This window comes from Lithobates pipiens, unplaced genomic scaffold (genome assembly GCF_037356315.1).
Source record: "Lithobates pipiens isolate NorthernLeopardFrog02 unplaced genomic scaffold, aLitPip1_a1.2 Scaffold_90, whole genome shotgun sequence".
Taxonomy (NCBI): Eukaryota; Metazoa; Chordata; class Amphibia; order Anura; family Ranidae; genus Lithobates; species Lithobates pipiens.
Window position 1 is genome coordinate 730,504 of NW_027507913.1, and position 27,348 is coordinate 757,851.

At 47.1% G+C, this 27,348-nt stretch overlaps 1 protein-coding gene across 7 annotated transcripts in view; it reads right to left on the reverse strand.

The window, feature by feature from the left end:
• Nucleotides 1-592: 592 nt before the first annotated feature.
• LOC143973657 (zinc finger protein 354A-like) overlaps nt 593-27,348 on the reverse strand; it is a 76,293-nt gene continuing 49,537 nt past the window's right edge. For 5 of the 7 annotated variants that reach the window (XM_077474518.1, XM_077474516.1, XM_077474517.1 and 2 more), the window contains exons 3-6: nt 12,526-12,573; nt 9,469-9,595; nt 8,533-8,616; nt 593-4,530 (exon numbers count right to left, since the gene is read on the reverse strand). In XM_077474518.1, the coding sequence (XP_077330644.1) occupies nt 3,791-4,530; nt 8,533-8,616; nt 9,469-9,595; nt 12,526-12,573 (999 nt within the window). In that variant the 3' untranslated portion in view covers nt 593-3,790. Of the gene's footprint in view, nt 4,531-8,532; nt 8,617-9,468; nt 9,770-12,525; nt 12,574-27,348 lie in introns of those variants that run through there. The other 2 variants (XM_077474521.1, XM_077474514.1) reach the window with 2 other exon arrangements.

Below are 27,348 nucleotides of genomic sequence, written 5' to 3' on the forward strand. Positions count from 1 at the left end.
TCTGACAAATATTAAAGCAGATTCCGAACATGAATGGCGCCTCCGCTGTGAGTCCAGGTTTAAGCCCCACCATCCAAGTGGACATAGAGTTAGAATAAAAAGAGCCGAGCAAAGCGAGGCCGTGCCCGAAGCGTGGTGAGCGGCCCTCTAATATGTGCAGCCCTATGTCCACTTGGATGGTGGGGCTTGCACCTGGACTCACGGCACAGGTGCCATTCATCTTTGGAGATTTTCCGAATCTCCTTGTGCTCCGCACTGCGCCTGCGCAGTACACAGCGGACACTATTCGATAGGCGGACATTTTTGGACAGAACACCGGTTTGAAACTGTGCAGATTCAGCTGAACTCGAACAATTTCTAACGCACATCAGTGTGAACCTGGGCTCAATTTCATGACTGCTTAGTGTACACGATCGGACTTCATACAAACTTTCCCATGGATTTCTGTCCAAAGGGCGTTGGCCATGAACAGGGATGGGAAAGGTGCATGGCAGCAAACTGATTACAGAACTACAGGCAGGCCATGCGTTGGGACAGTATCCTGTAACTCTGATCGGTAAACTAGAATAAAAGTGAAACAGCACAAAGAATGAACATTTTTATGTTTCTTTATTAACCACTTCAATACCGGGGGGCACTTAAACACCTTCCTGCCCAGACCAATTTTCAGCTTTCAGCGCTGTTGCACTTTGAATGACAATTGCGCGGTCATGCTACACGGTACCCAAATGAAATTTTAATCATTTTTTTCCCACAAATAGAGCTTTCTTTTGGTGGTATTTGATCACCTCTGTGGTTTTTATTTTTTGCTAAACAAATAAAAAAATCCCGAAAATTTTGAAAAAAAAAATGTTTTTTTTTTGTTTCAGTTTCAAAACTTTGCAAATAAGTAAGTTTTCTCCTTCACTGATGGGGATACACTGATGGGCAATGATAAGGCGGCACTGATGGGCACCAATGAGGTGGCACCAATGAAGTGGCACTGATGAGGTGGCATTGATGGACACTGATATGTGGCACTGATAGGTGGCACAGGTGGGCTTGGACACGGCTGATCACGTCGGAGACTCTTCAGACTGACACCCCGCAACAACGATTGCCGCGATGCGCGCCCCCCGGGGGCGCGCAGTGGCTCATAATCCTGATCACGTCATATGACGTCCGATCAGGATTATGAAACCACTTTGCCCCCGTCAATATGTTATTGGGCCGGGCGGCAAGTGGTTAAGCAAAAAAAAAATTTCTATATTGAAAGGCATTTTCTTGAAATAACAAACATGTTGTACGTACCTGCTCTATGCAGTGATTTTGCACAGATCAGCGTCAATCGTCCTCTTCACGACTCCCTTCTTGGCTCCTGGCCCGCTCCCTTCTGCCGAGTGCCTCCAGAGCAAGCAGCTTGCTATGGGGCACCCAGGCAGGCTTGCTCTTGAGCCGCTGCTCTGCGATTCCATTCACAAACAGAGCTGAGGCTCGGCCACACCCCTCTCTCTTCTCATTGGCTAACTGGCTGTGATTGACAGCCAACGAGGAAGTGGAGACCCCACATCGCTGGATTGCAATGGGGCTCGTGTAAGTATTAAGGTCGGCTGAGGGGGGGGGGAGCTGCACAGAGACTTTTTTTTACCTTTAGGCATAGAATGCATGAAGGTATAAAACCTTAAGCCTTTCTTACCACGTTAAATGATCAATTTTAAGGGTAACACACTTTAATCACCAGCCCACTACAGGCAAGTGCTTAGTAAACTCTTTTATGTGTGTTAAATAGAATCACCTGTGAGAATGTAGCTTATGTTCAATGATTATTGCTCAGAACAGACTAATTGTATTGCACAAAATAAACCCACAAGGGGGCACTTAGCATCTTAGAGGCGCAAGCTACTATGGACATTGGGGTGACTGTGCTGGGAACCCTGAACCCAGATATTTTGAAGAACACAAGACACCCCAATAGACAAAGTGCACACTCCTAGACAATGCTATATAAATATGATTCTATCTTCAAGTCTATAACCTCCATCAGGCCAAAAAGGGCCCCCTGGCATTCCAGCATTGCAGAAGCCTCGATCTGCCTCTTATTTAGTAATGGCCTGGCTGTATAAATCTTCTCATTCGCTATACAGCCTGTTCTCTGCATACTCTGCTCTACCCGGCTGGTTTATTCTTGAGCTGTGTATGGCTCATTCCCGCATCATCTGAATGATACCTGAACTCTGGGGAGGAGATTTACTACTATGCAGTTGCTCCAGAGCTTAGTAAATGAGGGGGACGCTCTGCCGACTTCCATCATCCAATCATGTGCAAGCAAAAATGCTGTATTTGTTTAATTTTTCTTTGCAAAAGGGAAGCTTCACCTCATCTACTAAACCTTGGAGCAATTGGACTTTGCAGAGTGCACATTTGCCTTTAATCAACCCCACAGTGGTCAATAAAAAGACCTACACTCCCCAGGGTCATAATTTTGCTCTTTGAAGTTTTGGTTAACCCCTATAGGTAGCCACCGCCGCCCAGCTCTGAGAATCAGTACCATCCCATACCTCTTGCCTCAGATTAACACCCTTTTCAAGAGTTGGGCAATGGAAGCCACCAGAGAACATCCAATGTGACTGGTATTTGTAATCACCGCCTAGTACTGGCTGGTGACAGGTGACATCTATCAGGTTCTATGGAGATCACTCACTCTTTTGAAGCCCATTATGACCAGTCATACGGCCTGCCAGGGACAGAGTGGACACTTTTTCACCTGCATAAAACAAGACAAGTGCATGGCACACTCAGGCAGGTAGGTACCCCCAGCCAAAGAATAATGGTAATTAAAATAAAGATAAACGTCCAATCATAATGTCTCTGGTGGAATAGCCCCAAAAATACCGGCCACAGTTATGGCCGCTGACTCGAGTGTTAGAAACAGACTCTGTAGATGTGACACAAAAGAAAAAAAAAAAGAGGGAGAACGCATTTTGAGTGTAGCAATTGGTTAAAAACAATTGGCTACTCACATGTGTGCATAAAAGACACGCGCTTCATAAGAAAACCACTGGCATCTGTATCCTGTATCCGTCTCCCTGATGGTGGTATTGGTGTAGCAGAGCTGGTCTTTCTACTATCTCCGGAACCCCGCTGGAACGCAGTGGTCCATCGGGGTGGAAGTGATGTCATGGTGGGAGGATAGCAGAGCATGGCTACGTGTTTCAGAGTACGCACACTTCTTTTTGTAAAGCCACGTCACTGTGACGTTACTTCCTGCCCAATGGACCACTGCATTCCAGTGTGGTTCCGGAGATAGTAGAGAGGCCAGTCAGGCGCCGGTACCAGGTCTGCTGCACCAATACCATCAGCAAGGAGATGGGCACAGGATACAGGTGCCAGTGGTTTCATCATGAAGAGGCACATGTGAGTGGCCAACTGTTGCTACATTTAGAAGTCACTCTCCCTCTTTTCTTTTGTGTCGTATTTTCAGGTTTTTCACCCGCACCGCCCAAACATTTAGAAACAAGGCCTAGGAGGAGATGGAGAAGAGATTTCTCCCCAAGAGTTCCCAGAATCCTCAGAGACCGAAAATATAACCTGTTAAAGGGAGCGGACAGGAAACCTCTTCCTAAAGAAGCTACTCAACAGCTGGAAAGGTGTTTGGAGGGTTGAATCAAACTCTTCATCCCAGAATCCTCAGGGGCTGGAAACATGACCCTTTGGGGGGAGAAGAATGAAGGCCTCCAAAAATCCTGAGCCTTTTCGATGATGGAGAAAGGTGGGTGTTCTCATCCCACCCCCAACAAAGTTTGCAGAACGCTCAGCAGCTGTCAGCATGATGGTTCCTCTGGTGGAAACTCTTGTCACAGTGCTGACACTTGTAGGGGTGTTCCCCAGTGTGCATCCTGTAGTGGTCTCTCAGGTTGGACTTTTTGCAGAAGTATTTCCCGCAGATGGAGCACTGGTAAGGTTTCTCTCCTGTATGAATGCGCTGGTGGCGGGCATAGCTGGAGTTGTCATGGAAGCTCTTCTCGCACACGGTGCACTTGTAGGGGCGCTCTCCAGTGTGGGTACGCAGGTGAATCTTCAGGTGAGAGCTGCGGATGAAGCTTTTGTCACAGTCCGTACATTTAAAAGGCCGTTCTCCTGTGTGGCTCTGCATATGGACCTGGAAGCTGGAGTTATTGCAGAAGGTCTTGCTGCACACACTGCACAGAATAAACGCCTGTCCTCGCTCCTGGAAACCGATGGAGGCGTCTTCCCTGAAACCCTTCACTGGTGACAAGTAGGGACAAATTTCTTCCAAGGGGAAGGAACGCTGTACCCCGGAGAAGCTGACCTCACAATCAGAGAAGACACACGGTACCTCTTTCTCTTTGGGCTCAGTCTGTTTGTTCTGGTCAAAGTCATGCAGTGCAGCAACAGGTTTGATTTGGCGAACAATACCTTTCCGCCTCCGAGAACGGTGTCTGGTGGCCATTTCCTGAGCCTCTCCGACCCTCGGGCTCTTGGACAGTGGTCTCGTCTTGTTGGGACTCAGGCCAGAACTGGTCTCTTCAGCTAAAAAGGAAACAAATACATATTAAAAACCATGCAAAATTGTAGGGGAGTCAGCTACAGTGTGATGTCCAGTTTCTAGAATAGGTCCAAATGGAGTGTGAGCTCCACAGTATAAACTAGAATCCGATACCAATTCAGTCAGCTACAGTGTGATGTCCAGGTTTCTAGAATGGGTCCAAATAGTGTGTGAGCTCCACAGTATAAACTGGAATCCAATACCATTTCAATCAGCTACAGTGTGATGTCCAGGTTTCTAGAATGGGTCCAAATAGAGTGTGAGCTCCACAGTATACACTTGAAACTGGTACCAATTCAGTCACCTACAGTGTGATGTCCAATTTCTGGAATGGGTCCAAATAGATTGTGAGCTCCACAGTATAAACTGGAATCCGGTACCAATTCAGTCAGCTACATTGTGATATCTAGTTTCTAGAACGGGTCCAGAGAGAGTGTGGGCTCCATAGTATCAACTTGAAACCAATTCCAATTCAGTCAACAACAGTGTGATATTCAATCTCTGGAATGGGCCTGTGTAGAGTGTGAGCTCTACATTATAAACTTGAAAGCAATACCAATTCAGTCATCTACAGTGTGATGTCCAGTTTCTAGCACAGGTCCAAATAGAGTGTGAGCTCTACATTATAAACTGGAATCTGATACCAATTCAAATACATGTTATGTCCGGTTTTTAGAATAGGTCCATATAGTGTGTGAGCTCCACATTCTAAACTGGTACCAATTCAGTCAGCTCCAGTGTGATGTCCAATTTCTGGAATGGGTCCAAATAGAGTGTGAGCTCTACAGTATAAACGGGAATTCTATACCAATTCGGTCAGCGACAGTTATATGTCCAGCTGCTGGAATGGGTCCAAATAGGGTGTAAGCTCCATGGTATCAAATAGAAACCGATACCAATTCAGTCAGCTACTGTACAGTGTGATGTCCAGTTTCTAGCACAGGTCCAAATGGAGTGTGAGCTCCACAGTATAAACTGGAATCTGATACCAATTCAGTCAGCTACAGTGTGATGTCCAGTTTCTGCAATGAGTCCAAATAGAGTGTGAGCTCCACAGTATCAACTTGAAACCAATACCAATTCAGTCAGTTTCTGGAATGTGGGAGTGTGAGCTGAGAGCTCTACAGTATAAATTAATCCAAAACCAATTCAGTCAGCTACAGTGTGATGTCCAGTTTCTAGCACAGGTCCAAATAGAGTGTGAGCTCTACATTATAAACTGGAATCTGATACCAATTCAAATACATGTTATGTCCAGTTTTTAGAATAGGTCCATATAGTGTGTGAGCTCCACATTCTAAACTGGTACCAATTCAGTCAGCTCCAGTGTGATGTCCAATTTCTGGAATGGGTCCAAATAGAGTGTGAGCTCCACAGTATAAACGGGAATCCGATACCAATTCGGTCAGCGACAGTTATATGTCCAGCTGCTGGAATGGGTCCAAATAGGGTGTAAGCTCCATGGTATCAAATAGAAACCGATACCAATTCAGTCAGCTACTGTACAGTGTGATGTCCAGTTTCTAGCACAGGTCCAAATAGAGTGTGAGCTCCACAGTATAAACTGGAATCCGATACCAATTCAGTCAACTAGAGTGTGATGCCCAGTCTCTGGAATGGGTCCAAATATGGTATGAGCTCTACACTATAAAAACTTAATACATAGGTTGAAAAAAAAAAAAAAGGCACAAGTCCATCCAGTTGAATCACAAAAAAAAAAATAATAAAAAAAAATAATATTATAGGAATGGGCCCTATAATACACAAAGTTTCACCACATAAGAACTATAAACCCTATATAAACTATACACACCCCTGCAGCGCTTCCACCATGTCGGAGGAAACACTACAACTGAGGCCATGGTGGAAGCGCCCGGTCTTTAAAGAAAAACTGACTGCAGTGTTTCCTGGGAAAGTGGGTGGAGCTGCGCTCTCTCCAGGTGCCGTCCTGAAAGACGTAGGGAGAAAATCCCATGTAAATAAGTATTCACAGCTTTTAGCACCAATTACAGCCTTAAGTCTCTTTGAGAGTACACCTTCAGTATACAACTTCCCTATAGCCCTCCCTAACATTTGCCTGACCATGATCCAGCGATATGCATGAGAGCGGCTGCTCTGCAGGGTTTCTGCCTCCCGAACGGCTCCCGCTGCTGTCAGCCATTCACAGCTCAAGTAGCAATGAGGAGGGGGCGGGGCCGAGCACTGTTCTGTGTGTTTAATAGACATACAGAGTGGGGCTCAGGAGCGAGCGAGCGCCTACACACACACACACATATCCCCCCCCATAGCAGGCACTTCATTTAGAGAAGAGGAGGCATGCCAGCGGGGGACCCGAGAAGAGGAGGACCTCAGTGCACAAAGCAGGCACGTTTGACATGTTTGCTATTAAAAGGGGTTTTTTTTTCTTTGTTTTTTTAAATATAACTTTACTCAATTGTAAACAAACAAAAGTAAAACATCTGGCCAAAGGCTAGCGGCCGTCTCTCTGAAAAAGCAATATGTGGTGGATCAGAGGCTGGCCAGAACCACATAGGACTGCCTCCCGGATGCGTGGTTGCATTTTGCTGCAATTTACTGCGCACTGCAAACACGAGCCAGACGTTGGGCTTGCAGTTGCAGAGCAGCCCCTTTGACTTGACAAGCTGCATTATATTTGCCATGGCATGCTTATAGTCCCCTCCAGCTGTGCCTTAGACTTTACACAAGTAGTAGGGATTTGGAAAGGGGGGGGTGTTGTCTGGTCGCCTATATCAGTGTTTCTCAACTAAACTCCTCAAGGCGCCCCAACAGGTCATGTTTTCAGCATTTCCCTCAAATGAACCAGCTGTGGTAATTACTAAGGCAGTGAAACTGATCAAATCAGCTGTGAAAAATATTGGAAAGCCTGAAAACATGACCTGTTGGGGCGCCTTGAGGACTGGAGTTGAGAAACACTGTCCTATATGACCGCATGTGATTAGTCAGAAAGTCCCCCTTCTATATCCATACAGACTATCAGATTTTCTGCTGATTTTTGTCTTCAGATTTACCAAAACCATATAGTACAAGGGCCTGCCTGGTTGCATACACATTGAAACTCCTACAGGTTTGACCTTATTATATGGTTTTGGTAAATCTAAAGGAAAATAAATAAAATCCAGCAGAAAATCTGATAGTGTGTATGGGGCTTATGACCCTGATTTACTGTCACTTTATTACTAGGGTGTGAGTTTTCCTGATATGGTGGCCAAACTCCACCATCTGCCATCACTGTCCAATGAGAGGAAAATACCAGTCTCAATACACGACTGGAAATATTACCCTAGTGATAACTTTCCCCACCCTGATAAATAAGGTGCCAGTAGAGGAAGGAATAAAAGAAATAAAACCAGGCAGAGGCTCTAACCTTTCACTGCTCTGTCCCTAAATGTCCTTACAGAAGTCCTTCTATGAGTAAGGCCCCTTTCCCCCCGGGGGGGGGCGCTTTGCAGGCATTACAGTACTAAAAATAGTGCCTGCAAAGCGCCCTGAAACAGCCTCTTCTGTGTCTCCAGTGTGAAAACCCCGGGGGCTTCACACTGCAGCGGTGCATTGGCAGGACGTTAAAAATACTCCTGCAAGCAGCATCTTTGGAGCGGTGAAGGAGGGGTGTATAAACCCCTCCTTCACCCCTCCTGCCCATTGAAAGCGCTGCAGCGGCAATTTGCGGGTGGTTATAACCCTTTTTTTCGGCCACTAGCGGGGGTTAAAACCGCTCCCGCACCAGTGTGAAAGGGGCCTAAGCCAGTATCAGTAAAAGGGACACAAAGAGACAGATAGTGCCCATCTCCATATACAGTCCTAGACTATGCAGAAGATCACAGACTTCCTGACAAAAGGTGTGTGTACACAATTTTCTTTGTTGGGGGGGGGTGAACTAGCTCTTTAAAAAACACAAGCTGGTGAAAGAAAGTGTAAGGACTGACCAAAACACAGAACTATATCACAGTGAGGGGGGCAGAGCTCACTTGTTGATTGGCTGTGGTTGTTCCGGAAACGTTCTCTGTGTTTCTCGATCTTCACCAGGAGATACGGGTTGAGGATCCGGTACCCTGGGGGGGGCAGGGAGAACACAATCTACATTATGACAAAAGTGAGTGCACCCCTCACATGTTTGTAAATATTTTATTCTTTCTTTTCATGTGACAACACTGAAGAAATGACACTTGGCTACAATGTAAAGAAGTGAGTGTACAGCTTGTATAACAGTGTCAATTCGCTGTCCCCTCAAAATAACTCAACACACAGCCATGAAAGTATTACTAAACCCACAACAGTAAAATCGGTCTGTATATACACGTCATAGCATGCTTGTTATACTCACTGTGGAACGTAAAGGGTTAATCCTCTACATTGTGTAAAAAAGGGCTGTTTGATCCTGTATGCATAGATCCTCCCCCTCCTCCTTGCAATGTCTATCTGGGGAAAGCCAGCCAACTTGCACGTGCTCAGTTGTGTCTTTTATGCTGGAGAGAAAACCGTTTCTTGTCCTCAGAGCTAGCCAGATCACATGATACAGACATCACCCATGTTTTTCGGAGGCACGTGATGATCACATGTCTGACGAAGGGGTCATGCGTGACTCCGAAATGTTGCACTCTCCTTGTGTTGTGATCATGCAATAAACGATCCGTTTGGGCGCTACTTTGCGTCGATCCGCGGTGTGCTGGCAAATATCTATTTTGCAACAGAAGGTATACCCCCCCTATCGCTTTCAGCGGGCGTAGCATAACAATGCATTTTCAGAGTCCAAGGGGTTCAAGCAGATGGCAAGCAGGTGATGAAATACCTCTCCACTGTCTGCCAAATGCTCTTCAGAAACCATTGTACGTGTGAGGTTGTATTCTCCCTCCTCTACATTTCCCACCCCCCACCATCCCATGCCCTCGTGCCCCCTCACTCACCCAGATTGTGCAAAGCAGAGTGAATCTCCTTCATGGCGTCCTGGTACAGATCCTGCTGCCATTGCTCCATAAGCTCCCAGTCCTCTTCCTCGAAGCAGGCGGCCACATCGTGGAAGGTGACCGTCACCTGTGCGGGAGGGAAGGACAGACAGAGGGGTCCATTAAAATCAGGAGAATCAGGGAAATCGGGTCCAGAAAATAAACAAGAGCCTACAATTCCCTGCTCTCTATAAAGAGATGAGAACCATCGGATGACGATGGCCATGACCAAGGATAATAATGACAGGGGAATTTCATTAACCTACCAGACCAGCACCGATAAAATACAATTTCTAGATTTAGAGATTGGAATTACATCAGGGGGTTTCAGTTTCAAAACCCACTTCAAGTCCCCTGACCGTAACAGCTATATTGCCATTGATAGCTGCCACCATAAAAGTTGGCTTACCTCCGTTCCACGCAGTCAATTCATTAGACTGCGTCGTAATTGTACTGATGATCATACTTTTGTGGATCAGGCAAACTGCTTAAAACAACGGTTCTTAGATAAGGGGTATCATGCACCCACTTTGGAAAAACAACTACAGGAAGTCTCGAATATAAACAGGGACACTCTCCTGCAGGTGAAAACCCCTCGGAATGATAGTGAGAAATTTAAGTGGTCCTTTATAACCACCTTCAATATGCAACATAGGCAAGTAAAAAAGATTTTTAGTAAACATTGGGAGGTTTTGAGAAAGGATCCTGTGCTTGGTCCTAATCTTCCTGAAAGAGCGAATGTCCTATTTAGAGGGGCTCCTACTTTGCAAAGCAAAATTGCCCCCAACATCATTAATCCTCCAACACAGCCCACTTTTTTTCATAACATGGTAGGTTATTTCCCGTGCAAAAAATGCAGTGTATGTCAGCACAATGCACTGACACAACGAAAAATTTCAGAATTTACATCTACAGTAACTGGAAAAAGATATTCAATTAAATGCTTTTGCACCTGTAAAACTAAATATGTGGTTTATTTAATAACCTGCCCCTGTGGGAAGCAATATGTTGGCCGTACCACTAGACCTTTTTCCACGAGGGTCGGCGAACACATTTCCCTGATCAGAAGTAAATTATCCAAGCACACGGTGCCGAAACACTATAGGGAATGCCATAATAATGATCTACGTGGCACACAATTTATCGCGATAGATAAATACATTCCACCATGGAGAGGTGGGCCCCTCACTCGTGGGGTCTCCAGGCTTGAGACTTTTTGGATATATGAGCTTCAGTCCCACTCCCCATTCGGTATGAATGTGGAGTGGGACATTAATGCTTTCATAGACGATTCATAGGACCTTCTCGCAACATTAGCGATGTGCAGTCTGGCATTATGTATGTTTATTTGTGGGTACAATTCATTAAGTAGCTTTTATTTTATATTTTATATTTTTATTTTTATTTTACCATTTTTGAATGATCTTATTCATTGCATATATGTATATCCATTTATTTTTATGTTTTATGGCAAGATAGTTATTTAGATCATAAAGTCACTATCCCATAGCATGTGATTTATATTGGGTACAGCGTGATGTATTGTTTGTATAGTTTCTGTATTATCAAGTTGTAATTTTACTAGTGGTCACTAGGTGTCATTAGCGCCACCTTCTTATGAGTATTAGAGAATAGACAATGATCTCCTTGCACTCATGTCTTGTTTACATCCCCATTCCGTTCCGGAAGTGACGTACATTCACTTCCGGTTCCGGTGTTCGTAGATGCTCACTTCCGGTTCCTGATTACCACTTGTAAAAGGGTTCTGGACATATTTTTATGTCTATTTGTAAGCCCAAAACAATTAAAGTCTCATATAGGTCGTTCCTTCTTGCATATTTACTATATGAAACAGGTCCGTTTCCACACCCCCTTTTTCTCTATACATTAACATGAATAGGTGGAACGCACCCGTTGCGAGGCGTGGAACGCACGCCAGGCCGCCATTTTTTCGTATACCGGAAGTAGAATTATTATCACTTCCAATCATGATTTTTGGGCTCAAATGGTTTTGACATATGGGTGGAACGCATATTAACCGAGGCGTGGAACGCACGCCCGTCCGCCATCTTGGATATACCGGAAGTGGGCACAATTACAACACATGGGGGAATGCCATCACTTTACTGTGTGAGTACCTATATAAGGCAGTAGGTTAGTAGTGTGAGTCCACCCCAGATGATGACCGGTGGGTCGAAACGCGTCGGGAGGACTCCGCTACTGCCATTTTTTTCTCTCTGACATGCTTGATTGTTCATCTTGGAAATGTGAGTTTTAGCAAATTAAATTTTTTATTAAAGTTTTTTTTAAAACGTTATTATGCCATGTTGGCTTTGTTTCTCCATCTTCCATGCCTGAGTCGTTGTTGGACTTGTATATGCACATGAGGAATAGTGACCACATCTAGTCATTTGTTGGGATCGTATATACCATGACTGATACATCTAATCCTTGAGACCATTCTGGCTGGGATCACAAGCTTTGATTGACCCCTGAGGCGTATGTCTGCTAGGGTCATATAGATCCGGTAAGCCTGTACCCTATACGGTGGTGGGATCGTCACATGGTGAAATATTGTTTTCTTCGGTCATAACATCACAGAACCCTGGCTGTTATTGACACTTTGCACGATTGTTTTGGACTATATATCCATTTATGGACTTTATCACTGTGATTATTTCCTATGTAAATCTACAGTCACCTTTTTCCCCTTTGGGATAAAATATCCACTAGTCACCATTTTTTTGGTTTATATGTATATATATATGTATAAGTCACTTTATATATTTCTATATATTTTTTGTATTTTTATAATAGAGTATTAACCTCCTTCCTTTGGGTAACCTTATATATACATTTGAGCACATATCATTTTGTAGCACTATAAGAAATATATACAAGTTGAGCGCTTACACTATATCTTTGACATGACCAAGGATGTGCCATGACAGCAGCTGCAGAATTACAATCCCATCCCCTGATAGCAGCATAAAGTACTCCCATCATACAAGTTCTTACCGTCCCCGACAACGAGCTGCAAGTCCTCTTCTCCCAACACTTCTCCATCTGAAAAACAGACTGAGTGTTAGCTCTTGTGTTCAGCACTTCAGCCCCAGCGATATATACCAGTACATTGCCGGACTTTGAGTGGTTATACAAATTATATATATATATTGTGACAGTACAGTTCCCTGTCCTAGTAATTGTCGCCCAGGGTTCTCAAATAGGCAGGTTGAGGGGCTCCAGGAGTATTTAATGTGGGGGAATCTGTTTTATCAGTTTCCTCCAAAGTTTGTAAAATCCAATTTGGGACCTGGAGCCCGGAGATTCCGTAGTGTTATGGGTGGGATGGAATCTCCAATCCTGTGACCGGGTTTTTGGAAAAGCCAGGAGTCTGGCTGGTTGATTGAGCAGGTGGGTGCTGGGCTTATAGCAGAGTCAGGATTAGGGTTCTGGGCTCCACCCAGAGAGACAGGAGGTCTCCAGGAGTGCAGAGAGTGCAGAGAGTGCACTAGAGAAAGCCAGAGACCCAAGTCTGAGGATCAGAGCAGTGAGGGGCTGCTGTCTAGATAGACACTGTGTGTGTTAAAGCTGTGCGCATCTGAGACAAATGAGAGCCTGAAGGGGAAGGCCTGAGCAGCAAGGAAACTGAAAAGAGGTGCAATAGTTGTGCGGGAACCCTGTTATAAGGCCAAGAGGGCTGAATTGTAAAGCCTAGGTGGCAGTGCTGCTGAAGAGAGCCAGGTGGCTTGGCATTTTTCATGTATTGTTTTTTTGGCAGAAGAACCCCTGTGTGGGCAACCAAGTGCATGTATGAACTTTATGTTGTTCCTTTTTAATAAAAGTGGGCTATCATGCCCTTAAACAAAAGTTCCTGTTAGATGTGAACTTACTGAAAAGGCATCTACCACTGAGTTAAACTTCCCCCAATGTCACACTAGATAAAGGAAGGCCCGTAGACGTGGTGTATCTAGATAAAGGAAGGCCCGTAGACGTGGTGTATCTGGATAAAGGAAGGCCCGTAGACGTGGTGTATCTAGATAAAGGAAGGCCCGTAGACGTGGTGTATCTAGATAAAGGAAGGCCCGTAGACGTGGTGTATCTAGATAAAGGAAGGCCCGTAGACGTGGTGTATCTAGATAAAGGAAGGCCCGTAGACGTGGTGTATCTAGATAAAAGAAGGCCCGTAGACGTGGTGTATCTGGATAAAGGAAGGTCCGTAGACGAGGTGTATCTAGATAAAGGAAGGCCTGTAGACGTGGTGTATCTGGATAAAGGAAGGTCCGTAGACGAGGTGTATCTAGATAAAGGAAGGCCTGTAGACGTGGTGTATCTAGATAAAGGAAGGCCCGTAGATGTGGTGTATCTGGATAAAGGAAGGCCCGTAGACATGGTGTATCTGGATAAAGGAAGGCCTGTAGACGTGGTGTATCTAGATAAAGGAAGGCCCGTAGACGTGGTGTATCTGGATAAAGGAAGGTCCGTAGACGAGGTGTATCTAGATAAAGGAAGGCCCGTAGACGTGGTGTATCTGGATAAAGGAAGGTCCGTAGACGAGGTGTATCTAGATAAAGGAAGGCCCGTAGATGTGGTGTATCTAGATAAAGGAAGGCCCGTAGACGTGGTGTATCTAGATAAAGGGAGGCCCGTAGACGTGGTGTATCTAGATAAAGGAAGGCCCGTAGACGTGGTGTATCTGGATAAAGGAAGGTCCGTAGACGAGGTGTATCTAGATAAAGGAAGGCCTGTAGACGTGGTGTATCTAGATAAAGGAAGGCCCGTAGACGTGGTGTATCTGGATAAAGGAAGGCCTGTAGACGTGGTGTATCTAGATAAAGGAAGGCCCGTAGACGTGGTGTATCTGGATAAAGGAAGGTCCGTAGACGAGGTGTATCTAGATAAAGGAAGGCCCGTAGACGTGGTGTATCTGGATAAAGGAAGGTCCGTAGACGAGGTGTATCTAGATAAAGGAAGGCCCGTAGATGTGGTGTATCTAGATAAAGGAAGGCCCGTAGACGTGGTGTATCTAGATAAAGGGAGGCCCGTAGACGTGGTGTATCTAGATAAAGGAAGGCCCGTAGACGTGGTGTATCTAGATAAAGGAAGGCCCGTAGACGTGGTGTATCTAGATAAAGGAAGGCCCGTAGACGTGGTGTATCTGGATAAAGGAAGGTCCGTAGACGAGGTGTATCTAGATAAAGGAAGGCCTGTAGACGTGGTGTATCTGGATAAAGGAAGGTCCGTAGACGAGGTGTATCTAGATAAAGGAAGGCCTGTAGACGTGGTGTATCTAGATAAAGGAAGGCCCATAGATGTGGTGTATCTGGATAAAGGAAGGCCCGTAGACATGGTGTATCTGGATAAAGGAAGGCCTGTAGACGTGGTGTATCTAGATAAAGGAAGGCCCGTAGACGTGGTGTATCTGGATAAAGGAAGGTCCGTAGACGAGGTGTATCTAGATAAAGGAAGGCCCGTAGACGTGGTGTATCTGGATAAAGGAAGGTCCGTAGACGAGGTGTATCTAGATAAAGGAAGGCCCGTAGATGTGGTGTATCTAGATAAAGGAAGGCCCGTAGACGTGGTGTATCTAGATAAAGGGAGGCCCGTAGACGTGGTGTATCTAGATAAAGGAAGGCCCGTAGACGTGGTGTATCTGGATAAAGGAAGGTCCGTAGACGAGGTGTATCTAGATAAAGGAAGGCCCGTAGACGTGGTGTATCTAGATAAAGGAAGGCCCGTAGACGTGGTGTATCTAGATAAAAGAAGGCCCGTAGACGTGGTGTATCTGGATAAAGGAAGGTCCGTAGACGAGGTGTATCTAGATAAAGGAAGGCCTGTAGACGTGGTGTATCTGGATAAAGGAAGGTCCGTAGACGAGGTGTATCTAGATAAAGGAAGGCCTGTAGACGTGGTGTATCTAGATAAAGGAAGGCCCGTAGATGTGGTGTATCTGGATAAAGGAAGGCCCGTAGACATGGTGTATCTGGATAAAGGAAGGCCTGTAGACGTGGTGTATCTAGATAAAGGAAGGCCCGTAGACGTGGTGTATCTGGATAAAGGAAGGTCCGTAGACGAGGTGTATCTAGATAAAGGAAGGCCCGTAGACGTGGTGTATCTGGATAAAGGAAGGTCCGTAGACGAGGTGTATCTAGATAAAGGAAGGCCCGTAGATGTGGTGTATCTAGATAAAGGAAGGCCCGTAGACGTGGTGTATCTAGATAAAGGGAGGCCCGTAGACGTGGTGTATCTAGATAAAGGAAGGCCCGTAGACGTGGTGTATCTGGATAAAGGAAGGTCCGTAGACGAGGTGTATCTAGATAAAGGAAGGCCTGTAGACGTGGTGTATCTAGATAAAGGAAGGCCCGTAGACGTGGTGTATCTGGATAAAGGAAGGCCTGTAGACGTGGTGTATCTAGATAAAGGAAGGCCCGTAGACGTGGTGTATCTAGATAAAGGAAGGCCCGTAGACGTGGTGTATCTAGATAAAGGAAGGCCCGTAGACGTGGTGTATCTAGATAAAAGAAGGCCCGTAGACGTGGTGTATCTGGATAAAGGAAGGTCCGTAGACGAGGTGTATCTAGATAAAGGAAGGCCTGTAGACGTGGTGTATCTGGATAAAGGAAGGTCCGTAGACGAGGTGTATCTAGATAAAGGAAGGCCTGTAGACGTGGTGTATCTAGATAAAGGAAGGCCCGTAGATGTGGTGTATCTGGATAAAGGAAGGCCCGTAGACATGGTGTATCTGGATAAAGGAAGGCCTGTAGACGTGGTGTATCTAGATAAAGGAAGGCCCGTAGACGTGGTGTATCTGGATAAAGGAAGGTCCGTAGACGAGGTGTATCTAGATAAAGGAAGGCCCGTAGACGTGGTGTATCTGGATAAAGGAAAGTCCGTAGACGAGGTGTATCTAGATAAAGGAAGGCCCGTAGATGTGGTGTATCTAGATAAAGGAAGGCCCGTAGACGTGGTGTATCTAGATAAAGGGAGGCCCGTAGACGTGGTGTATCTAGATAAAGGAAGGCCCGTAGACGTGGTGTATCTGGATAAAGGAAGGTCCGTAGACGAGGTGTATCTAGATAAAGGAAGGCCTGTAGACGTGGTGTATCTAGATAAAGGAAGGCCCGTAGACGTGGTGTATCTGGATAAAGGAAGGCCTGTAGACGTGGTGTATCTAGATAAAGGAAGGCCCGTAGACGTGGTGTATCTGGATAAAGGAAGGTCCGTAGACGAGGTGTATCTAGATAAAGGAAGGCCCGTAGACGTGGTGTATCTGGATAAAGGAAGGTCCGTAGACGAGGTGTATCTAGATAAAGGAAGGCCCGTAGATGTGGTGTATCTAGATAAAGGAAGGCCCGTAGACGTGGTGTATCTAGATAAAGGGAGGCCCGTAGACGTGGTGTATCTAGATAAAGGAAGGCCCGTAGACGTGGTGTATCTAGATAAAGGAAGGCCCGTAGACGTGGTGTATCTAGATAAAGGAAGGCCCGTAGACGTGGTGTATCTGGATAAAGGAAGGTCCGTAGACGAGGTGTATCTAGATAAAGGAAGGCCTGTAGACGTGGTGTATCTGGATAAAGGAGGGTCCGTAGACGAGGTGTATCTAGATAAAGGAAGGCCTGTAGACGTGGTGTATCTAGATAAAGGAAGGCCCATAGATGTGGTGTATCTGGATAAAGGAAGGCCCGTAGACATGGTGTATCTGGATAAAGGAAGGCCTGTAGACGTGGTGTATCTAGATAAAGGAAGGCCCGTAGACGTGGTGTATCTGGATAAAGGAAGGTCCGTAGACGAGGTGTATCTAGATAAAGGAAGGCCCGTAGACGTGGTGTATCTGGATAAAGGAAGGTCCGTAGACGAGGTGTATCTAGATAAAGGAAGGCCCGTAGATGTGGTGTATCTAGATAAAGGAAGGCCCGTAGACGTGGTGTATCTAGATAAAGGGAGGCCCGTAGACGTGGTGTATCTAGATAAAGGAAGGCCCGTAGACGTGGTGTATCTGGATAAAGGAAGGTCCGTAGACGAGGTGTATCTAGATAAAGGAAGGCCTGTAGACGTGGTGTATCTGGATAAAGGAAGGTCCGTAGACGAGGTGTATCTAGATAAAGGAAGGCCTGTAGACGTGGTGTATCTAGATAAAGGAAGGCCCGTAGATGTGGTGTATCTGGATAAAGGAAGGCCCGTAGACATGGTGTATCTGGATAAAGGAAGGCCTGTAGACGTGGTGTATCTAGATAAAGGAAGGCCCGTAGACGTGGTGTATCTGGATAAAGGAAGGTCCGTAGACGAGGTGTATCTAGATAAAGGAAGGCCCGTAGACGTGGTGTATCTGGATAAAGGAAGGTCCGTAGACGAGGTGTATCTAGATAAAGGAAGGCCCGTAGATGTGGTGTATCTAGATAAAGGAAGGCCCGTAGACGTGGTGTATCTAGATAAAGGGAGGCCCGTAGACGTGGTGTATCTAGATAAAGGAAGGCCCGTAGACGTGGTGTATCTGGATAAAGGAAGGTCCGTAGACGAGGTGTATCTAGATAAAGGAAGGCCTGTAGACGTGGTGTATCTAGATAAAGGAAGGCCCGTAGACGTGGTGTATCTGGATAAAGGAAGGCCTGTAGACGTGGTGTATCTAGATAAAGGAAGGCCCGTAGACGTGGTGTATCTGGATAAAGGAAGGTCCGTAGACGAGGTGTATCTAGATAAAGGAAGGCCCGTAGACGTGGTGTATCTGGATAAAGGAAGGTCCGTAGACGAGGTGTATCTAGATAAAGGAAGGCCCGTAGATGTGGTGTATCTAGATAAAGGAAGGCCCGTAGACGTGGTGTATCTAGATAAAGGGAGGCCCGTAGACGTGGTGTATCTAGATAAAGGAAGGCCCGTAGACGTGGTGTATCTAGATAAAGGAAGGCCCGTAGACGTGGTGTATCTAGATAAAGGAAGGCCCGTAGACGTGGTGTATCTGGATAAAGGAAGGTCCGTAGACGAGGTGTATCTAGATAAAGGAAGGCCTGTAGACGTGGTGTATCTGGATAAAGGAAGGTCCGTAGACGAGGTGTATCTAGATAAAGGAAGGCCTGTAGACGTGGTGTATCTAGATAAAGGAAGGCCCATAGATGTGGTGTATCTGGATAAAGGAAGGCCCGTAGACATGGTGTATCTGGATAAAGGAAGGCCTGTAGACGTGGTGTATCTAGATAAAGGAAGGCCCGTAGACGTGGTGTATCTGGATAAAGGAAGGTCCGTAGACGAGGTGTATCTAGATAAAGGAAGGCCCGTAGACGTGGTGTATCTGGATAAAGGAAGGTCCGTAGACGAGGTGTATCTAGATAAAGGAAGGCCCGTAGATGTGGTGTATCTAGATAAAGGAAGGCCCGTAGACGTGGTGTATCTAGATAAAGGAAGGCCCGTAGACGTGGTGTATCTAGATAAAGGAAGGCCCGTAGACGTGGTGTATCTAGATAAAGGAAGGCCCGTAGACGTGGTGTATCTGGATAAAGGAAGGTCCGTAGACGAGGTGTATCTAGATAAAGGAAGGCCTGTAGACGTGGTGTATCTGGATAAAGGAAGGTCCGTAGACGAGGTGTATCTAGATAAAGGAAGGCCTGTAGACGTGGTGTATCTAGATAAAGGAAGGCCCGTAGATGTGGTGTATCTGGATAAAGGAAGGCCCGTAGACGTGGTGTATCTGGATAAAGGAAGGCCTGTAGACGTGGTGTATCTAGATAAAGGAAGGCCCGTAGACGTGGTGTATCTGGATAAAGGAAGGTCCGTAGACGAGGTGTATCTAGATAAAGGAAGGCCCGTAGACGTGGTGTATCTGGATAAAGGAAGGTCCGTAGACGAGGTGTATCTAGATAAAGGAAGGCCCGTAGATGTGGTGTATCTAGATAAAGGAAGGCCCGTAGACGTGGTGTATCTAGATAAAGGGAGGCCCGTAGACGTGGTGTATCTAGATAAAGGAAGGCCCGTAGACGTGGTGTATCTGGATAAAGGAAGGTCCGTAGACGAGGTGTATCTAGATAAAGGAAGGCCCGTAGACGTGGTGTATCTGGATAAAGGAAGGCCTGTAGACGTGGTGTATCTAGATAAAGGAAGGCCCGTAGACGTGGTGTATCTGGATAAAGGAAGGTCCGTAGACGAGGTGTATCTAGATAAAGGAAGGCCCGTAGATGTGGTGTATCTAGATAAAGGAAGGCCCGTAGACGTGGTGTATCTAGATAAAGGGAGGCCCGTAGACGTGGTGTATCTAGATAAAGGAAGGCCCGTAGACGTGGTGTATCTAGATAAAGGAAGGCCCGTAGATGTGGTGTATCCTAGATAAAGGAAGGCCCGTAGACGTGGTGTATCTAGATAAAGGGAGGCCCGTAGACGTGGTGTATCTAGATAAAGGAAGGCCCGTAGACGTGGTGTATCTGGATAAAGGAAGGTCCGTAGACGAGGTGTATCTAGATAAAGGAAGGCCTGTAGACGTGGTGTATCTAGATAAAGGAAGGCCCGTAGACGTGGTATATCTGGATAAAGGAAGGTCCGTAGATGAGGTGTATCTAGATAAAGGAAGGCCCGTAGACGTGGTGTATCTAGATAAAGGGAGGCCCGTAGACGTGGTGTATCTAGATAAAGGGAGGCCCGTAGACGTGGTGTATCTAGATAAAGGAAGGCCCGTAGACGTGGTGTATCTAGATAAAGGGAGGCCCGTAGACGTGGTGTATCTAGATAAAGGAAGGCCCGTAGACGTGGTGTATCTGGATAAAGGAAGGTCCGTAGACGAGGTGTATCTAGATAAAGGAAGGTCCGTAGATGTGGTGTATCTAGATAAAGGAAGGTCCGTAGACGTGGTGTATCTAGATAAAGGAAGGTCCGTAGACGTGGTGTATCTAGATAAAGGAAGATCCGTAGACGTGGTGTATCTAGATAAAGGAAGGCCCGTAGACGTGGTGTATCTAGATAAAGGAAGATCCGTAGACGTGGTGTATCTAGATAAAGGAAGGTCTGTAGACGTGGTGTATCTAGATAAAGGAAGGCCCGTAGACGTGGTGTATCTGGATAAAGGAAGGTCCGTAGACGAGGTGTATCTAGATAAAGGAAGGCCCGTAGATGTGGTGTATCTAGATAAAGGAAGGCCCGTAGACGTGGTGTATCTAGATAAAGGGAGGCCCGTAGACGTGGTGTATCTAGATAAAGGAAGGCCCGTAGACGTGGTGTATCTAGATAAAGGAAGGCCCGTAGATGTGGTGTATCTAGATAAAGGAAGGCCCGTAGACGTGGTGTATCTAGATAAAGGGAGGCCCGTAGACGTGGTGTATCTAGATAAAGGAAGGCCCGTAGATGTGGTGTATCTAGATAAAGGAAGGCCCGTAGACGTGGTGTATCTAGATAAAGGAAGGCCCGTAGACGTGGTGTATCTAGATAAAGGAAGGCCCGTAGACGTGGTGTATCTGGATAAAGGAAGGTCCGTAGATGTGGTGTATCTAGATAAAGGAAGGTCCATAGACGTGGTGTATCTAGATAAAGGAAGGCCCGTAGATGTGGTGTATCTAGATAAAGGAAGGCCCGTAGACGTGGTGTATCTAGATAAAGGAAGGCCCGTAGACGTGGTGTATCTAGATAAAGGAAGGTCCGTAGATGTGGTGTATCTAGATAAAGGAAGGCCCGTAGACGTGGTGTATCTAGATAAAGGAAGGTCCGTAGACGTGGTGTATCTAGATAAAGGAAGGTCCGTAGATGTGGTGTATCTAGATAAAGGAAGATCCGTAGACGTGGTGTATCTAGATAAAGGAAGGCCCGTAGACGTGGTGTATCTAGATAAAGGAAGGCCCGTAGACGTGGTGTATCTAGATAAAGGAAGGCCCGTAGACGTGGTGTATCTAGATAAAGGAAGGCCCGTAGACGTGGTGTATCTAGATAAAGGAAGGTCCGTAGATGTGGTGTATCTAGATAAAGGAAGGTCCGTAGACGTGGTGTATCTAGATAAAGGAAGATCCGTAGACGTGGTGTATCTAGATAAAGGAAGGCCCGTAGACGTGGTGTATCTAGATAAAGGAAGATCCGTAGACGTGGTGTATCTAGATAAAGGAAGGTCCGTAGATGTGGTGTATCTAGATAAAGGAAGGTCCGTAGATGTGGTGTATCTAGATAAAGGAAGATCCGTAGACGTGGTGTATCTAGATAAAGGAAGGCCCGTAGACGTGGTGTATCTAGATAAAGGGAGGCCCGTAGACGTGGTGTATCTAGATAAAGGAAGGCCCGTAGACGTGGTGTATCTAGATAAAGGAAGGTCCGTAGATGTGGTGTATCTAGATAAAGGAAGGTCCGTAGACGTGGTGTATCTAGATAAAGGAAGATCCGTAGACGTGGTGTATCTAGATAAAGGAATGCCCGTAGACGTGGTGTATCTAGATAAAGGAAGATCCGTAGACGTGGTGTATCTAGATAAAGGAAGGTCCGTAGATGTGGTGTATCTAGATAAAGGAAGGCCCGTAGACGTGGTGTATCTGGATAAAGGAAGATCCGTAGACGTGGTGTATCTAGATAAAGGAAGGCCGGTAGATGTGGTGTATCTAGATAAAGGAAGGCCCGTAGACGTGGTGTATCTAGATAAAGGAAGATCCGTAGACGTGGTGTATCTAGATAAAGGAAGGCCCGTAGACGTGGTGTATCTAGATAAAGGAAGGCCGGTAGATGTGGTGTATCTAGATAAAGGAAGGCCCGTAGACGTGGTGTATCTGGATAAAGGAAGATCCGTAGACGTGGTGTATCTAGATAAAGGAAGGCCGGTAGATGTGGTGTATCTAGATAAAGGAAGGCCCGTAGATGTGGTGTATCTAGATAAAGGAAGGCCCGTAGACGTGCTGTATCTAGATAAAGGAAGGCCGGTAGATGTGGTGTATCTAGATAAAGGAATGCCCGTAGACGTGGTGTATCTAGATAAAGGAAGGCCCGTAGACGTGGTGTATCTAGATAAAGGAAGGCCCGTAGATGTGGTGTATCTAGATAAAGGAAGGCCCGTAGATGTGGTGTATCTAGATAAAGGAAGGCCCGTAGACGTGGTGTATCTAGATAAAGGAAGGCCCGTAGACGTGGTGTATCTAGATAAAGGAAGGTCCGTAGATGTGGTGTATCTAGATAAAGGAAGGTCCGTAGACGTGGTGTATCTAGATAAAGGAAGGCCCGTAGACGTGGTGTATCTAGATAAAGGAAGGCCCGTAGACGTGGTGTATCTAGATAAAGGAAGGCCCGTAGACGTGGTGTATCTAGATAAAGGAAGGCCGGTAGATGTGGTGTATCTAGATAAAGGAAGGCCCGTAGATGGACTGATGGGGACACCGGATGTTAGGAGGACTGATGGGGACACCAGATGTTACGAGGACTGATGGAGACACCAGATGTTAGGAGGACTGATGGGGACACCAGATGTTACGAGGACTGATGGAGACACCGGATGTTAGGAGGACTGATGGGGACACCAGATGTTAGGAGGACTGATGGGGACACCAGATGTTAGGAGGACTGATGGGGACACCAGATGTAAGGAGGACTGATGGGGACACCAGATGTTACGAGGACTGATGGGGACACCAGATGTTAGGAGGACTGATGGGGACACCAGATGTTAGGAGGACTGATGGGGACACCAGATGTTAGGAGGAATGATGGGGACACCAGATGTTAGGAGGAATGATGGGGACACCAGATGTTAGGAGGACTGATGGGGACACCAGATGTTCTGAGGACTGATGGGGACACCAGATGTTAGGAGGACTGATGGGGACACCAGATGTTCTGAGGACTGATGGAGACACCAGATGTTAGGAGGACTGATGGGGACACCAGATGTTAGGAGGACTGATGGGGACACCAGATGTTAGGAGGAATGATGGGGACACCAGATGTTAGGAGGACTGATGGGGACACCAGATGTTCTGAGGACTGATGGGGACACCAGATGTTCTGAGGACTGATGGGGACACCAGATGTTAGGAGGACTGATGGGGACACCAGATGTTAGGAGGACTGATGGGGACACCAGATGTTCTGAGGACTGATGGAGACACCAGATGTTAGGAGGACTGATGGGGACACCAGATGTTAGGAGGACTGATGGGGACACCAGATGTTAGGAGGACTGATGGGGACACCAGATGTTAGGAGGACTGATGGGGACACCAGATGTTAGGAGGACTGATGGGGACACCAGATGTTAGGAGGAATGATGGGGACACCAGATGTTAGGAGGACTGATGGGGACACCAGATGTTAGGAGGAGGACTGATGGAGACACCAGATGTTAGGAGGACTGATGGGGACACCAGATGTTAGGAGGACTGATGGGGACACCGGATGTTAGGAGGACAGATGGAGACACCGGATGTTAGGAGGACTGATGGGGACACCAGATGTTAGGAGGACTGATGGGGACACCAGATGTTAGGAGGAATGATGGGGACACCAGATGTTAGGAGGACTGATGGGGACACCAGATGTTAGGAGGACTGATGGGGACACCAGATGTAAGGACTGATGGGGACACCAGATGCAAGGAGAACTGATGGGGACACCGGATGTTAGGAGGACTGATGGGGACACCAGATGTTAGGAGGACTGATGGAGACACCAGATGTAAGAAGGACTAATGGGGACACCAGATGTAAGGAGGACTGATGGGAACGCCAGATTTTAGGAGGACTGATGGGGACGCCAGATTTTAGGAGGACTGATGGGAACGCCAGATTTTAGGAGGACTGATGGGAACGCCAGATTTTAGGAGGACTGATGGGGACACCAGATGTAAGGAGGACTGATGGGGACACCAGATGTAAGGAGGACTGATGGGGACACCAGATGTAAGGAGGACTGATGGGAACGCCAGATTTTAGGAGGACTGATGGGAACGCCAGATTTTAGGAGGACTGATGGGAACGCCAGATTTTAGGAGGACTGATGGGAACGCCAGATTTTAGGAGGACTGATGGGGACACCAGATGTAAGGAGGACTGATGGGAACACCAGATGTTAGGAGGACTGATGGGAACGCCAGATTTTAGGAGGACTGATGGGGACACCAGATGTAAGGAGGACTGATGGGGACACCAGATGTCAGGAGGACTGATGGGGACACCAGATGTAAGGAGAACTGATGGGGACACCAGATGTTAGGACTGATGGGGACACCAGATGTAAGGAGGACTGATGGGGACACCAGATATCAGGAGGACTGATGGGAACGCCAGATTTTAGGAGGACTGATGGGAACGCCAGATTTTAGGAGGACTGATGGGAACGCCAGATTTTAGGAGGACTGATGGGGACACCAGATGTAAGGAGGACTGATGGGAACACCAGATGTTAGGAGGACTGATGGGAACGCCAGATTTTAGGAGGACTGATGGGGACACCAGATGTAAGGAGGACTGATGGGGACACCAGATGTTAGGAGGACTGATGGGAACGCCAGATTTTAGGAGGACTGATGGGGACACCAGATGTAAGGAGAACTGATGGGGACACCGGATGTTAGGAGGACTGATGGGGACACCAGATGTTAGGACTGATGGGGACACCAGATGTCAGGAGGACTGATGGGGACACCAGATGTAAGGACTGATGGGGACACCAGATGTAAGGAGGACCGATGGGGACACCAGATGTAAGGAGGACTGATGGGGACACCAGATGTTAGGAGGACTGATGGGAACACCGGCTGTTAGGAGGACTGATGGAGACACCAGATGTTAGGAGGACTGATGGGGACACCAGATGTAAGGAGGACTGATGGGGACACCGGATGTTAGGAGGACTGATGGAGACACCGGATGTTAGGAGGACTGATGGGGACACCAGATGTTAGGAGGACTGATGGAGACACCAGATGTTCTGAGGACTGATGGGGACACCAGATGTTAGGAGGACTGATGGGGACACCAGATGTAAGGACTGATGGGGACACCAGATGTAAGGAGAACTGATGGGGACACCGGATGTTAGGAGGACTGATGGGGACACCAGATGTAAGGAGGACTGATGGAGACACCAGATGTTACGAGGACCGATGGGGACACCAGATGTTAGGAGGACCGATGGGGACACCAGATGTTAGGAGGACTGATGGGGACACCAGATGTTAGGAGGACCGATGGGGACACCAGATGTAAGGAGGACTGATGGGAACACCAGATGTAAGGAGGACTGATGGGGACACCAGATGTAAGGAGGACTGATGGGAACACCAGATGTTAGGAGGACTGATGGGAACGCCAGATTTTAGGAGGACTGATGGGGACACCAGATGTTAGGAGGACTGATGGGGACACCGGATGTAAGAAGGACTGATGGGGACACCAGATGTTAGGAGGACTGATGGGGACACCAGATGTTAGGAGGACTGATGGGGACACCGGATGTAAGAAGGACTGATGGGGACACCGGATGTTAGGAGGACTGATGGGTACACCGGATGTTAGGAGGACTGATGGGGACACCGGATGTAAGAAGGACTGATGGGGACACCGGATGTAAGAAGGACTGATGGGGACACCAGATGTTAGGACTGATGGGGACACCAGATGTAAGGACTGATGGGGACACCAGATGTTAGGAGGACTGATGGGGACACCAGATGTAAGGACTGATGGGGACACCAGATGTTAGGAGGCCTGATGGAGACACCAGATGTTAGGAGGACTGATGGGGACACCAGATGTTAGGAGGACCGATGGGGACACCAGATGTTAGGAGGACTAATGGGGACACCAGATGTAAGGAGGACTGATGGGAACACCAGATGTTAGGAGGACTGATGGGAACGCCAGATTTTAGGAGGACTGATGGGGACACCAGATGTTAGGAGGACTGATGGGGATACCAGATGTTAGGAGGACTGATGGGGACACCAGATGTTAGGAGGACTGATGGGGACACCGGATGTAAGAAGGACTGATGGGGACACCAGATGTTAGGAGGACTGATGGGGACACCAGATGTAAGGAGGACTAATGGGGACACCAGATGTAAGGAGGACTGATGGGAACACTAGATGTTAGGAGGACTGATGGGAACGCCAGATTTTAGGAGGACTGATGGGGACACCAGATGTTAGGAGGACTGATGGGGACACCAGATGTTAGGAGGACTGATGGGGACACCAGATGTTAGGAGGACTGATGGGGACACCGGATGTAAGAAGGACTGATGGGGACACCGGATGTTAGGAGGACTGATGGGGACACCGGATGTTAGGAGGACTGATGGGGACACCGGATGTAAGAAGGACTGATGGGGACACCGGATGTTAGGAGGACTGATGGGGAAACCGGATGTAAGAAGGACTGATGGGGACACCAGATGTTAGGAGGACTGATGGGGACACCGGATGTAAGAAGGACTGATGGGGACACCAGATGTTAGGAGGACTGATGGGGACACCAGATGTTAGGAGGACTGATGGGGACACCGGATGTAAGAAGGACTGATGGGGACACCGGATGTTAGGAGGACTGATGGGGACACCGGATGTTAGGAGGACTGATGGGGACACCGGATGTAAGAAGGACTGATGGGGACACCAGATGTTAGGACTGATGGGGACACCAGATGTAAGGACTGATGGGGACACCAGATGTTAGGAGGACTGATGGAGACACCAGATGTAAGGACTGATGGGGACACCAGATGTTAGGAGGCCTGATGGAGACACCAGATGTTAGGAGGACTGATGGGGACACCAGATGTTAGGAGGACCGATGGGGACACCAGATGTAAGGAGGACTAATGGGGACACCAGATGTAAGGAGGACTGATGGGAACACCAGATGTAAGGAGGACTGATGGGGACACCAGATGTAAGGAGGACTA